At 40.5% G+C, this 14448-nt stretch overlaps 2 protein-coding genes across 2 annotated transcripts in view; both read left to right on the forward strand.

Moving 5' to 3' along the window:
- LOC106583147 (ankyrin repeat domain-containing protein 33B-like) lies at positions 1–2931 on the forward strand. The gene is made up of 3 exons (XM_014167003.3): positions 1–125; positions 874–1014; positions 1974–2931. The coding sequence occupies exons 1-3, from the start codon at positions 5–7 to the stop codon at positions 2849–2851; spliced, it is 1140 nt and encodes a 379-aa protein (XP_014022478.3). The 5' UTR covers positions 1–4; the 3' UTR covers positions 2852–2931.
- Positions 2932–8014: 5083 nt separating this feature from the next.
- Positions 8015–14448, forward strand: part of LOC106583225 (activin receptor type-1B) — a 41574-nt gene continuing 35140 nt past the window's right edge. Inside the window, exon 1 of the mRNA XM_014167149.3 lies at positions 8015–8198. Coding sequence (XP_014022624.1) covers positions 8111–8198 — 88 coding nt within the window. The 5' untranslated portion in view covers positions 8015–8110. The remainder of the gene's footprint in view (positions 8199–14448) is intronic.

Here is a 14448-nt window from a genome sequence, read left to right on the forward strand (position 1 = left end):
ACTGATGGTGGCGTGCTATAATGGTTTTTTGGACATTGTGCAATCTCTTTACCACTGTCCTTACTTGGACATAAATCACCAGGACAACGATGGCAACACAGCACTGATGATCGCTGCACAAGCAGGTGAGCCACTCTCCCCAGACCTATTACTAAATACTACACAGTGAAACCTCATTAGCACTTCTCTAGGTTGCATCCCAAATGGCACCTATTACCTTTATAGAGTACAACCAAAGATTTTTATAACTAATCCATGATATACCAGAGCCTGTCCTTTCCAGTGGGAGAAAATGAATCATAGTGGGCAGAACAAGCACGGTGGTGGGCAGAGCCAAGCACAAGCTAGTGAGATCCTATTGGAGCGTTCTAGTATTTATTTGAATATTTCAGTTGGGGAACGTATACCCTGTGAAGTGTGCGTGTGCAATAACTCATTTTGCCCTTACACTCCTTTTAAACAACTACATTTTTTTTTTACTTTGACAAAGGATAAAGTCTACAAAACACAGTCCACTCTGTTTGTTACAGATTATAGTTTTGGAAGGAGAAAACTGTATAGAGATCAAATGTTTAATTGATGAGAAAATGAGCAGAATGTTGGCCAAAATCCATATCGCTCCATCTTCTCCCACTGCTGGCCACTGGGCTTCCTCTTCTTACCATATTTGGTTGTGAGTGGAAACGCCAACCAGATTTTTCACATTCAAACATCCAGTGAAATTTCTGGCTCATTGTTCTATCTGTGGTACTTACTACTTCAAAAGTAGTGCACTATATAGGAAATAATGGTGACATTTGTGACAGGCCTTTAGTATTTTCGATGGCACTTCATGATCCCCTGAACCCATTCTCACCCTGTTTCCTTCTCCAGGTCACGCCATTACAGTGACCTACATCCTCAACTACTACCCCGGGGCAGACACAGAGATCCGGGACTGCCGTGGCTTCACTGCACTCATCAAAGCTGCCATGCAGGGCCGAGATGATGTGGTGTCTTCCCTCGTCATGGCCGGTGAGTGAGAGGCCTCCTCCACTTCAATGCTACTATACACACCATACTGTAGTCATGAGAAACCATCTTATAAATGTTTAGATAACCTGAGAAATTGATGTTACAAGTATAAAAACATAATTCTGACCCCAATTTACCTGCGTATACTGAGTATAAGCCTTCATGGTATGTTTGTGCAGTTCACAGTGGCACATAGCTCACATGTATTATCAGACACACAACAGTGTGTCCACTGACATTAAATTATTTCAATTACCTTAGAGATTCCAAAGGGTATACTTCTAAACAGAAGTAAGGCCCAGAGAGGGTGAGAGGAGGAATAGATAGTTATACACACAGAATTCTGGGATTAGCCTATGCTTTTCTCCCAGGCAGCAATGTTGCTAATTTTAGAATTGCCAATTCTAAAATCTCTGTTCTATTTGGGGTTGAGCATGAACCCACAAATTGAAGGGCTAAGGGTATAGGAAGTGTGTAGTAATGTGGTTGGGATGGCTGTACCTGTGGTGTCAACTTTCTCTGGTTGAGAGCATGTGTTAGTGACGGCTGCCAGGTTTAAGGGGTCAATTTGGGGGCACACTGGTGTAATCTTTGTCTTGGCTGCCAGGAGATTAGCCAAGTTTATTTACTCCAGATATTTTGTCCTCTTTTCACAAGATCAGTAGTATCCACTGGAGTCACAGTCACTCATTTGTCAATATACTAAAAGAGTTGAGGAAAACATGCTCAGCTAACTGAAGCTTTTCCCCCATCACATTAAAGATAATTAATTCTCCCCTCTATCCATCATAAACCAAGAAGCATCTATGTTTTCTTATTCATGTAGCACATGATTATCATTATGGTGCTATAATATAGATCTATATGCAATGGAATGTGAATGAAAGTGTTTCAATGGAGAAATATTATGACCTGAAAGCTATTTTATTTTTTTCCCTTCACTGATATTTCTCTTTCAGGTGCAGACCTAAATGCAATAGACACCAGGAAGCAGAAGTGTGCGCGGGACTGGGCCCTAAAGACGGGCCGCTACGAGACGCTGAACCGCCTCCGCCGCCTCAACCTGCGGCCTAGAGCCGAGCAGTTTACTGAGAGCTACGTCCCCGAGTGGCCAGAACTGAAAGTGCTGGTTGCCAAAGCCACAGCCAACAAGAGCGCCGGCCAGATGATCACCCAGCGCATCAAGTCCATCTTCAGCTTCAACTTTCCCCAAGACCCCCAGGACAACGGGGTCTTGGACCATATGGTGCGTATCACCACCAGCCTTCACAGCCCTTTGGTGGCCACCGCCTGCCGGCCGCTATGCCCCACCAGCCCCCCTGAGGTGGGGAAGAGGCGCTTGGCCGTGCCTGAGCTGATGAAGAAGCACTCAGAGAAGAAGCTGGAGGAGAGGTCTGTGTGCCACAGCAACGGCTCCGTCTCCTCCATCATTCCACACATCCACTCGGCCGAGACCATCGCCACGTCCTGCTGTGTGGACACAGAGCGCAGGGGCAGTATTATCTTTATAGTCTCCACCGGGGTGCGCACCTTCATGCCCCGGAACATGGCCCACAGGAACAGTGTGTTCCCTTACGGCTGCATCCCCAAGATCCAGATAGTGAAGTCTGGAGAGCCCACGCCTAAGAAGGAAAAAAAGAAGAAGAGGCACAAGGGTCACCTGGAGCTGCCCATATGGAAGTACAAAGCAGAGAAGCAAGAGAAGAAGAAGGAGAAGAAGAAGGCAGAGAAAGAAAAAGAGAAGGCCAAGAAGGAAAAGGAAAATAAAAAAAAAGAAAGAGAAGTAGTGAGATGTCTAAAGCTGCCAATTTATTTCGATGCCACACATTTCCAATAACTTCCAATATATTTTTCCTGGAGTTATACTCCAAACATCTGAATTATGAAGTACTGCTCAAATTACTCAAAGGTCTGGACTCGGTTTTACGGCCAATGCAGTAAAATGGATTCTTTAAAGGTCATCATATTCATAATGCTTTGTAAATATTTTTCTTTTTTAATTTTACAGGACTAGTAAAGGCCTAGTGCACTACATTTGTGAAATTTTTATAACTAAATGTATTCAAGTGTTTACCAGCATTTGCAACTTGAGTCTGATAATTATCTGCATAAAACAGTTAATCTGATAATACTTCTGGAATATACAGGAAAGTATTCAGAATAATACTTCTGGAATATACAGGAAAGCATTCAGACGTCTTGACTTTTTGACATTTTGTTATGTTACAGCCTTATTCTAAAAAAAAAATATTTTTATTTTTATCCACAGCATCTACACACAATACCCCATAATAACAAAGCGAAAACAGGCTTTTAGAAATGTTTGCACATTTATTAAATATAAAAAACAGAAATACCTTATTTACATAAGTATTAACACCCCTTTCCACATTTTGTTAAGTTAAAGCCTTATTGTAAAATTGATTAAATAAACATTTTCGTCATCAATCTACACAAAATACCCCATGACATTTGCAAATGTTTCCATTTTTTTTTTTACTGAAATACCTTATTTACATAAGTATTCAGACCCTTTGCTATGAGAATCCAAATTGAGCTCAGGTGCATCCTGTTTCTATTGATCATCCTTGAGATGTTTCTACAACTTGATTTGAGTCCACTTGTGGTAAATTCAATTGATTGGAAAGGCACACACCTTGTCTATATAAGGTCCCACCAATTGTATATATGTGTGTATGTATATATATATATATATATATATATATATATATATATATATATATATATATATGTATATGTATATGTATATACACTGCTCAAAAAAATAAAGGGAACACTTAAACAACACAATGTAACTCCAAGTCAATCACACTTCTGTGAAATCAAACTGTCCACTTAGGAAGCAACACTGATTGACAATAAATTTCACATGCTGTTGTGCAAATGGAATAGACAACAGGTGGAAATTATAGGCAATAAGCAAGACACCCCCAATAAAGGAGTGGTTCTGCAGGTGGGGACCACAGACCACTTCTCAGTTCCTATGCTTCCTGGCTGATGTTTTGGTCACTTTTGAATGCTGGCGGTGCTTTCACTCTAGTGGTAGCATGAGACGGAGTCTACAACCCACACAAGTGGCTCAGGTAGTGCAGCTCATCCAGGATGGCACATCAATGCGAGCTGTGGCAAGAAGGTTTGCTGTGTCTGTCAGCGTAGTGTCCAGAGCATGGAGGCGCTACCAGGAGACAGGCCAGTACATCAGGAGACGTGGAGGAGGCCGTAGGAGGGCAACATCCCAGCAGCAGGACCGCTACCTCTGCCTTTGTGCAAGGAGGAGCAGGAGAAGCACTGCCAGAGCCCTGCAAAATGACCTCCAGCAGGCCACAAATGTGCATGTGTCTGCTCAAAGGGTCAGAAACAGACTCCATGAGGGTGGTATGAGGGCCCGACGTCCACAGGTGGGGGTTGTGCTTACAGCCCAACACCGCGCAGGACGTTTGGCATTTGCCAGAGAACATCAAGATTGGCAAATTCGCCACTGGCGCCCTGTGCTCTTCACAGATGAAAGCAGGTTCACACTGAGCACGTGACAGACGTGACAGAGTCTGGAGACGCCGTGGAGAACGTTCTGCTGCCTGCAACATCCTCCAGCATGACCGGTTTGGCGTTGGGTCAATCATGGTGTGGGGTGGCATTTCTTTGGGGGGCCGCACAGCCCTCCATGTGCTCGCCAGAGGTAGTCTGACTGCCATTAGGTACCGAGATGAGATCCTCAGACCCCTTGTGAGACCATATGCTGGTGCGGTTGGCCCTGGGTTCCTCCTAATGCAAGACAATGCTAGACCTCATGTGGCTGGAGTGTGTCAGCAGTTCCTGCAAGAGGAAGGCATTGATGCTATGGACTGGCCCGCCCGTTCCCCAGACCTGAATCCAATTGAGCACATCTGGGACATCATGTCTCGCTCCATCCACCAACGCCATGTTGCACCACAGACTGTCCAGGAGTTGGCGGATGCTTTAGTCCAGGTCTGGGAGGAGATCCCTCAGGAGACAATCCGCCACCTCATCAGGAGCATGCCCAGGCGTTGTAGGGAGGTCTTACAGGCACGTGGAGGCCACACACACTACTGAGCCTCATTTTGACTTGTTTTAAGGACATTACATCAAAGTTGGATCAGCCTATAGTGTGGTTTTCCACTTTAATTTTGAGTGTGACTCCAAATCCAGACCTCCATGGGTTGATAAATTGGATTTCCATTGATTATTTTTGTGTGATTTTGTTGTCAGCACATTCAACTATGTAAAGAAAAAAGTATTTAATAAGATTATTTCTTTCATTCAGATCTAGGATGTGTTGTTTAAGTGTTCCCTTTATTTTTTTGAGCAGTATATATATATGTATGTATATGTGTGTGTATGAATATATATATGTATGTATGTATGTATGTATGTATGTATGTATGTGTGTGTGTGACTTTATTGTGTAAATAAACCATTGTGAAAGATGCCTGTTTATGATGTCATTTGATTCTGTGCTGTTTACCGTGGTCCTAAAATGGGGTGCTGAGGCTATTTAAAGATTTAGGAGTCAGTACTGAGTTGTGTAAATCAAGTCTGCAAAGGGATTACCATTTTAAAGGTGGACTCAGAGAAATTACGTTGAGATGAGATAGATGCAAGACTTCGCTCTCACACAGTCACATACAGTATAGCCAGGGGACCAAAACAGATGAGAACTTGAGCCTCACACGTCAACGCTCTTAGTTGATGCGGAAATTGACCCACTATGCTGTTTACTTTCTCAATCTACGTCATATTGCTGAGTCTACCTTTAAAATAGTAATCCTCTGGCATGAAGTCAAAGGTATAATGGGAAGTTAATTATGGCCATGCCATCATTAGGTATATATATATATATATATATATATATATATATATATATATATATATATATATATATATTACATTTTAATGATGTATGAGCCAGATATAAGCATGCAATAGTGCAAAGTCGGCACCTGCTATTTTCAGAAGTAAAAAGAACTTGACAGACTTCACTTGGGCTACACTTTACCTCAAATCTGCCACCTGATGGCGACCTTGTTTCTCTTTTTACATTCCTCACGGCTTTACTAAAGACTGTCGACGCAGTCTGACTGGAAATATTCCAATCAAGGTAAAATGATCAAAGTACAATAAGTGAATGCAACTACAAGACAGCATCGATTTAAAAATTCTACTTTTAAGATCAGAGTGTAATACGCAAAACGAATGAGCTCTAACTAAGCTAATCAAAATGGAAATGTATTTGAAATGACTTATTGGTCACACTTACAAAAATTATACAACAAAAGAATACTAATCCAAAAAAAAATACATTGGTTCTTTGGATTGTACTTCACCTTAATCCACATTTTGACCCCCCAAAAATAATGCATTTGTGTCCCACACTCCTATCCATTACAGTTTGTCAGTATATGGTTGAAGGCAGTGTTTCCTCTCTACACTTCTCTCTGTGTAAGATATGTGTAGGCCTGTCGGGGTATGGTTGTAAATATCTGTATGTGTGGGAGTCAGTGAACTTCTGAGAGATAATACCCCTTCAAAGCCTCCGCCTGTCTGGTCAGTCTGGCAACCTAGGGCGTGGTGGGGGTTGACGGGGGCCAGGGGCAGAGTATTTTTTAGATTTAGGGGGATTAGGCATTGCCATAATGTACAGACCAATCCCCCTATAAAGGTAGAGGACAATAGATTATGGTCTGGAGCTAATTCAAAGGAGTTCAACCTTTATGCAAATACTTACAAATAGAATTAGGCTATAGTACATATAATATTCATGACTTTAATTTATGCAACTAAAGATATTACAAAGTTTATTTGGGGTAAATGTCTGCACTTTTAGTTATTTGAATGCTGGACAAATGGAGAGTTACAGAGGAAAAAGAGAGCTTCTATTTATTTATTTTACAAAACAGAGAGAGATCATGAGTGCTTCACTGGATTCGGTATCTAGATGGTAATCATGAGTAATTAAATCAACTCGTGTTGTATGCACACATCTCGTATTATCGGTTTCAGGAGGAATGTTGGGAGTATACATGTACTGTAGCAAGACAGAGTTGCATTTCTTTGAACACTACACTTCCACTGGTACACACTGGTTGAATCAATGTTGTGTTAATGTAATTTCAATAAAATTACGTTGAACCAACATGGAATAGATGTTGAATTGACGTCTGTGCGAGAGAGAGAGATACAATAAACTGGATCAAACTAGCTCCCTCCATAGGTGACATACATGAGCAGGACCACACCCTCTTCTACTGTGAACACATAAATCAATCCAAGGTGGAGCTGAGTGGAAAGACATTATTAGGTAACTGATGCCTCTACAATGTAACACAACACAATGACAATGGAGGGATTACTGCACTGTGTCCAGCCTAAAGGCACATTTCGCTGTCTAGGAGGGAGGGACACGGCTCTCTCAAAAAGATGGAGTTGATTTCTGTGTCCTCCTTTTTAGATGTATGGTACACATTGTTCATTTTTCAGAAGTTCAGTAGCATTGTCTGATAAAGTGGGGCGGTGGTATGGGTATTCTTATTGGGGCAGCATTATTGGGGTGGCAGGTAGCCTAGTGGTTAGAGCATTGGGCCAGTAACTGAAAGGTTGCTGGATTGAATCCCTGAGCTGACAAGGTCAAAATCTGTCATTCTACCCCTGAACAAGGCAGTTTTGTAAATAAGAATTTGTTCTTAACTGACTTGTCTAGTTAAATTTAAAATAGTATAGAGATCATGTTCTATGTGAGTGGTACATACAATGTTAAAGGCCTATTCAATATTTAAACCACCTGGGTATAAAATCACATTATCATATTACATTTTTTGAATTTAAAGTTTATATTTTAAGCCTTGACCAGACGTTACATTGTGCTTTCTAATCTTATCTAGTTTATTTTATCGCCCTACTTCAAAATAACAGCTAGTTAGCCATTCCTCTCCTTTAAATTCTCCACACCCCTTTAAGGCGTCTGTCTGCTGGCTGGCTGGAGCTGTGTGTCCAATGATGTATATTTAAATCGTTGGTTGTGTCTCGCACTGCTGTCAATACCACACCACCCAACATATTAATGCAATGCAATGGGAATATAACGATCATGGCTAAGAAACAAATGTTGTTAACGCTTCTCGTCTTGGGCTTATTCAGAAGTTATGATGGTGAGTATAATGTTTTATTCCGCCTGTGTGTATTTATTTACTTGGTTTGTGCGACTGGGGCTGACATCGCTTGGCACAACAACATGGCGCACGTAACGTTATTTGGTATCAAGCAAGCCGAGTTAGCAAATTGGACCTGATTTTAAAATATATATATATATATATTATTATTTTTTTACTGGTAGTTAATTGTTTGAATAGAGCAGAAATAAATTAAGAGAAGCAGCTACCTACCCTTCTTGACTGCGTTGTTTCAAGATGCTTCGTAACTAGCTATCTACTTGAGAATATCACAGCCAGCTAGTAACTAATTGTCTGATACGATCACGTTAGTAAGTTAACATCTCAGAAAGCACATATTTTAGGATTTGGTAAGAACAGTCAAGGTTAGCTATCTACCAAGGATCTTCCACCATTCCTTGACACCCATCACAATAATCAAATAGCAGCAGTTTGAGTCATCTGATCAAAGTCAAATTAATTCATTTGCTGTATTCTCAAAAGCTAATATGGAAATATTTGTTTTATTTATAATAAACGACCACATAATATTACATATATTATCAGCTTCCTGCTCAGATTCATACAGGTATGATATCCTTATTCCTAAATGTGAGTTTGTTTTTGTCATAATTTTCAGTGAGAAAATATTTGCTTATCTGCTTTTTAACAGTTTCTGTTAGTGTGTAAACTGTATGCTCTGCACACACGATAACGAGTGGTTTTTAAAGTGAAGCTCTCAATAAGCTTTTGCTGAAACTACAACACAATGAGGGACTGAGGCTGACCTATTTAGCTTTCAAGAGCTGCTGTACATTGAAAAATGAGCCATTGTGTGGTGTTCTACCCATCAGCCTGAATAGGCTTACACTGTAGCTATCATTATTGGATACAATATTTAATTTATAAAGGAGGAAATTGGATGTTAAACAGATGTTGAGGGACGTACCTTACAGTAGCCAGGTGTGTGTGTGTGTGTGTGTGTGTGTGTGTGTGTGTGTGTGTGTGTGTGTGTGTGTGTGTGTGTGTGTGTGTGTGTGTGTGTGTGTGTGTGTGTGTGTGTGTGTGTGTGTGTGTGTGTGTGTGTGTGTGTGTCAGAGATAGAGAGTGATATGTGAATCTGACAGTCAAACCTTAGAGGTTGTCAGGGCCAGTGGCAGAACGTGAGAGAGTGGGCTCATGCACCTCGTTCAGTTGAAGTCTGGGTTGCTTTTGTTTCAGAAATGAGGGCAGGGATGGAGTTAGGCAGAAAGAGGTGACCTCCATCTTATAGGCTACCCAGGGGCAGGTCCACTGCTGCTACACCCCCACCCTCTGCATGAAAATGCAGCCCCAGTGAACATGAACCTCATCTGATGGAGCTGATCAATGGAGGACTGGACTGATACAACTGTAATGCAGCAAGAAGCTGCTTTTTTCACTCACTCAACCGTTCAACAATGAGCAAACAGAACAACCCCCTCAGCCTCAGTTCCTCCTCTCCCTGGCCTTTAGTGCTTTTCAAGGTCTATAAACAGTCTGTCCCTCCCGATAAAGTCCCCAATTGTGCACTCATGTTTGAATAACATGGATGATATGGTTTGGCTCTTCTGTGGTTGGGTGCTTGTCTTCAGCGTTGTCTTATCAAAACAGTTTGAACACAGATTGCATGTATACAGGCCTTTTACATGTAATCTGGGCACGGCAGGGGGCTTTGTTGTATCCATGTTTTGAGATTTTTTTAAAAGACCAAAAAGTTGGATAATGGTGATTTTCCAGCTTGTTATCTAATCTGCCAGACTGAAGGGTGTTAAAAGCCTGAATAAAAAAATCACAGCTTTTCTTTGCAACTGACTCATTGTGAAAGTTTGAGCCTGTTTCAACCTTTAAGTCCTGTTTCTGTAGGCCTATTTGATTGCTGTTCTCCAGTTTTGTGACTTTAGGCAACTTTGAAGGGGGTGGGGGCCACAAAAAATCTGAACTCATCATGAAGGGCCGCAGCTGCTCGAGGGTCTGCAGTACCCACATCCGCCCTCTATCTGTTGAGTTTAGGAACATTTGCGCTGAGGAAAAAGGTGTGTGTTGAATTTGAACTTAACTCATTATGACATTATACTGAAAAAACTTGAACAATAAATAGTTTGCATAACTGTGACATGAGAATCTGGTAATTAACATGATTATGACATATTGAGTCATAAAGTGACCTGAATGGCACAACACTACATTTGGTCGTTTTAATTATGACAGACAATTGAAATACCACAACATCATAACCCAGTGACATCATAAACATCACAGCGTGCCTGTTAGGCTACATCACATAACAATGTATAAAACAATGTTCAGTTTGCCCTTTTTTTTTTTTTTCCTCTCTACCCTTCCTCTTTCCCCCTCTCCCTCCCCCACTCCCTTCACACAGCCCTGTCACCAAACAATACCTGTACTAGAGGTCGACCGATTAATCGGAATGGCCGATTTTCAAGTTTTCATAATCATTTTTTTTGGCCACCGATTTGCCTATTTTTATTTTTTTTATTTTATTTTTTATTAATTTTTTTTGTATAAAAAAATAAAATAATTGTATTTAAAAATGTTTTTAACTAGGCAAGTCAGATTAAGAACACATTCTTATTTTCAATGACGGCCTAGGAATGGGGGTTAACTGCCTTGTTCAGGGGGGATTCGGGGATTTGTTTTTGCAACCTTCAGGTTACTAGTCCAACGCTCTGACCATCTGCCTTACATTGCACTCCACGAGGAGCCTGCATGGCAGGCTGACTACCTGTTACGCGAGGGCAGCAAGAAGCCAAGGTAAGTTGCTAGCTAGCATTAAACTGATCATTTTTTATAAGATAAATCTTAACATAATCACTAGTTAACTACACATGGTTGATGATATTACTAGTTTATCTAACGTGTCCTGCGTTGCATATAGTCGATGCGGTGCCTGTTAACTTCTCATCGAATCACAGCCTACTTCGACAAATGGGTGATGATTTAACAAGCGCATTTGCGAAAAAAGCACTGTCGTTGCACCAATGTACCTAACCATAAACATCAATGCCTTCCTTTAAAATCAATACACAAGTATATATTTTTAAACCTGCATATTTAGTTAATATTGCCTACTAACATGAATTTATGTCACTTCTCTTGCATTCCGTGCAAGCAGTTAGGGTATATACAGCAGTTTGGGCCGCCTGACTCATTGCGGACTGTGTGAAGTCCATTTATTCCTAACAATGACCGTAATTAATTTGCCAGAATTGTACATAATTATGACGTAACATTGAAGGTTGAGCAATGTAACAGGAATATTTAGACTTAGGGATGCCACCCATTAGATAAAATACGGAACGGTTCCGTATTTCACTGAAATAATAAACGTTTTGTTTTCGAAATGATAGTTTCCGGATTCGACCATATTAATGACAAGGCTCATATTTCTGTGTGTTATGTTATAATTAAGTCTATGATTTGATAGAGCAGTCTGACTGAGCGATGGTAGGCAGCAGCACGCTCGTAAGCATTCATTCAAACAGCACCTTCGTGCGTTTTGCCAGCAGCTCTTCGCAATTCTTCAAGCATTGCGCTGTTTATGACTTCAAGCCTATCAACCCCCGAGATTAGGCTGGTGTAACCCATGTGAAATGGCTAGCTAGTTAGTGGGTGCGCGCTAATAGCGTTTCAAACGTCACTCGCTCTGAGACTTGGGAGTGGTTGTTCCCCTTGCTCGACATGGGTAACGCTGCTTCGAGGGTGGCTGTTGTCGATGTGTTCCTGGTTCGAGCCCAGGTAGGAGCGAGGAGAGGGACGGAAGCTATACTGTTACACTGGCAATACTAAAGTGCCTTTAAGAACATCCAATAGTCAAAGGTATATGAAGTACAAATCGTATAGAGAGAAATAATCCTATAATTCCTATAATCACTACAACCCTTAAACTTCTTACCTGGGAATATTGAAGACTCATGCTAAAAGGAACCACCAGCTTTCATATGTTCTCATGTTCTGAGCAAGGAACTTAAACGTTAGCTTTTTTACATGGCACATATTGCACTTTTACTTTCTTCTCCAACACTTTGTTTTTGCATTATTTAAACCAAATTGAACATGTTTCATTATTTATTTGAGGCTAAATTGATAGTATTTATGTATTATATTAAGTTAAAATAAGTGTTCATTCAGTATTGTTGTAATAGTCATTATTATAAATAAAATAATCAGCCGATTTAATCGGTATCGGCTTTTTTGGTCCTCCAATAATCGGTATCGGCGTTAAATCATAATCGGTCGACCTCTAACCTGTACAGTGTTTGACTTCAGTAACACACCAAACACCAGCTTTTAACCTCTCTGGGCTAGGCTGGACGAATTCGTCCCACCTACGTAACAGCCACTTTAAGCCTGTGGCGCGATTTTCAAAACCTTAAAAATCCTATTACTTCAATTTCTCAAACATATGACTATTTTACAGCTATTTAAAGACAAGACTCTCGTTAATCTAACCACACTGTCCGATTTCAAAAAGGCTTTACAACGAAAGCAAAACATTAGATTATGTCAGCAGAGTACCAAGCCAAAAATAATCAGACACCCATTTTTCAAGCCAGCATATAATGTCACCAAAACCCAGAAGACAGCTAAATGCAGCACTCACCTTTGATCTTCATCAGATGACAACCCTAGGACATTATGTTATACAATACATGCATGTTTTGTTCAATCAAGTATATATTTATATCAAAAAACAGCTTTTTACATTAGCATGTGACGTTCAGAACTAGCAAACTTCCGGGGAATTCGCTAACATTTTACTAAATTACTCACGATAAACGTTCACAAAAAGCATAACAATTATTTTAAGAATTATAGATACAGACCTCCTCTATGCACTCGATATGTCCGATTTTAAAATAGCTTTTTGGTGAAAGCACATTTTGCAATATTCTAAGTACATAGCCCAGGCATCACGGGCTCGCTATTTAGACACCCGGCAAGTTTAGCACTCACCATAATCATATTTACTATTATAAAAGTTTGATTACCTTTTGTTGTCTTCGTCAGAATGCACTCCCAGGACTGCTACTTCAATAACAAATGTTGGTTTGGATCAAAATAATCCATCGTTATATCCGAATAGCGGCGTTTTGTTCGTGCGTTCCAGACACTATCCGAAATGGTAAAGGGTCGAGCGCATGGCGCAATTCGTGACAAAAAAATTCTAAATATTCCATTACCGTACTTCGAAGCATGTCAACCGCTGTTTAAAATCAATTTTTACGCCATTTTTCTCGTAGAAAAGCGATAATATTCCGACAGGGAATCTCCTTTTCGGCAAACAGAGGAAAAAAATCACAAAGGCGGGGGCGGTCGGGTCACGCGCCTAAGCCCAGTGTCCCTTGATCGGCCACTTGAGAAAGGCGATAATGTGTTTCAGCCTGGGGCTGGGATGACGACATTCTGTTTTTTCCCGGGCTCTGAGCGCCTATGGACGACGTAGGAAGTGTCACGTTAGAGCAGAGATCCTTAGTAAAAGATAGAGATGGAAAAGAAGTTCAAGAAATGGTCAGACAGGCCACTTCCTGTAAAGGAATCTCTCAGGTTTTGACCTGCCATTTGAGTTCTGTTATACTCACAGACACCATTCAAACAGTTTTAGAAACTTTAGGGTGTTTTCTATCCATATGTAATAAGTATATGCATATTCTAGTTACTGGGTAGGAGTGGTAACCAGATTAAATCGGGTATGTTTTTTATCCAGCCGTGTCAATACTGCCCCCTAGCCCTAACAGAACACCACTATGGCCCAAGGGTTGTTCCACCTCAAAAAGCACAACAAATAGGATTTTGAAACCCACCATCTCAGATTGTTCTGAAATATTTTCTGTAGTTAGAAGCAAGTAAGATTAGTATTCCTGCAGCATTATTTTGTTGAAATATAATTTTATCTCTGAGAAATTAAGCTAATTGATTGCGCCCTCATTGGCCATTTTTTATTTATTTTTATGATTCATATAATATTCAATAAATACAGTACAAAACCTCTGATTTGGACCCCCCCAAAAAAGATAAAAATATATTACTGACAGATTTTCATGCAAATATAAAAAAAAAAAAATCGGAAAGTTATGTTTCCATCAACTTGACTTGTTGTGGATTAAAGGCTGTGTGTGACGACGTAGTGCACATAAATTCCCGCAATAATAAAAAAAATTCAAGTTAGTAAGTCATGAGGATTCCAAAGAAATAGTAAAAAGCCACTCGC

The sequence above is a fragment of the Salmo salar genome, chromosome 22 (assembly GCF_965601325.2).
Source record: "Salmo salar chromosome 22, fSalSal1, whole genome shotgun sequence".
NCBI lineage: Eukaryota > Metazoa > Chordata > Actinopteri > Salmoniformes > Salmonidae > Salmo > Salmo salar.

Excerpts from the sequence above, each read along its gene's own strand:
- LOC106583147 (XM_014167003.3), top strand. The coding sequence starts at position 5 with ATGGTGGCGTGCTATAATGGTTTTTTGGACATTGTGCAATCTCTTTAC. Across the intron at positions 126-873 it reads GATGATCGCTGCACAAGCAG|GTCACGCCATTACAGTGACC; the intron begins GTGAGCCACTCT and ends TTCCTTCTCCAG. Across the intron at positions 1,015-1,973 it reads GTCTTCCCTCGTCATGGCCG|GTGCAGACCTAAATGCAATA; the intron begins GTGAGTGAGAGG and ends TTTCTCTTTCAG.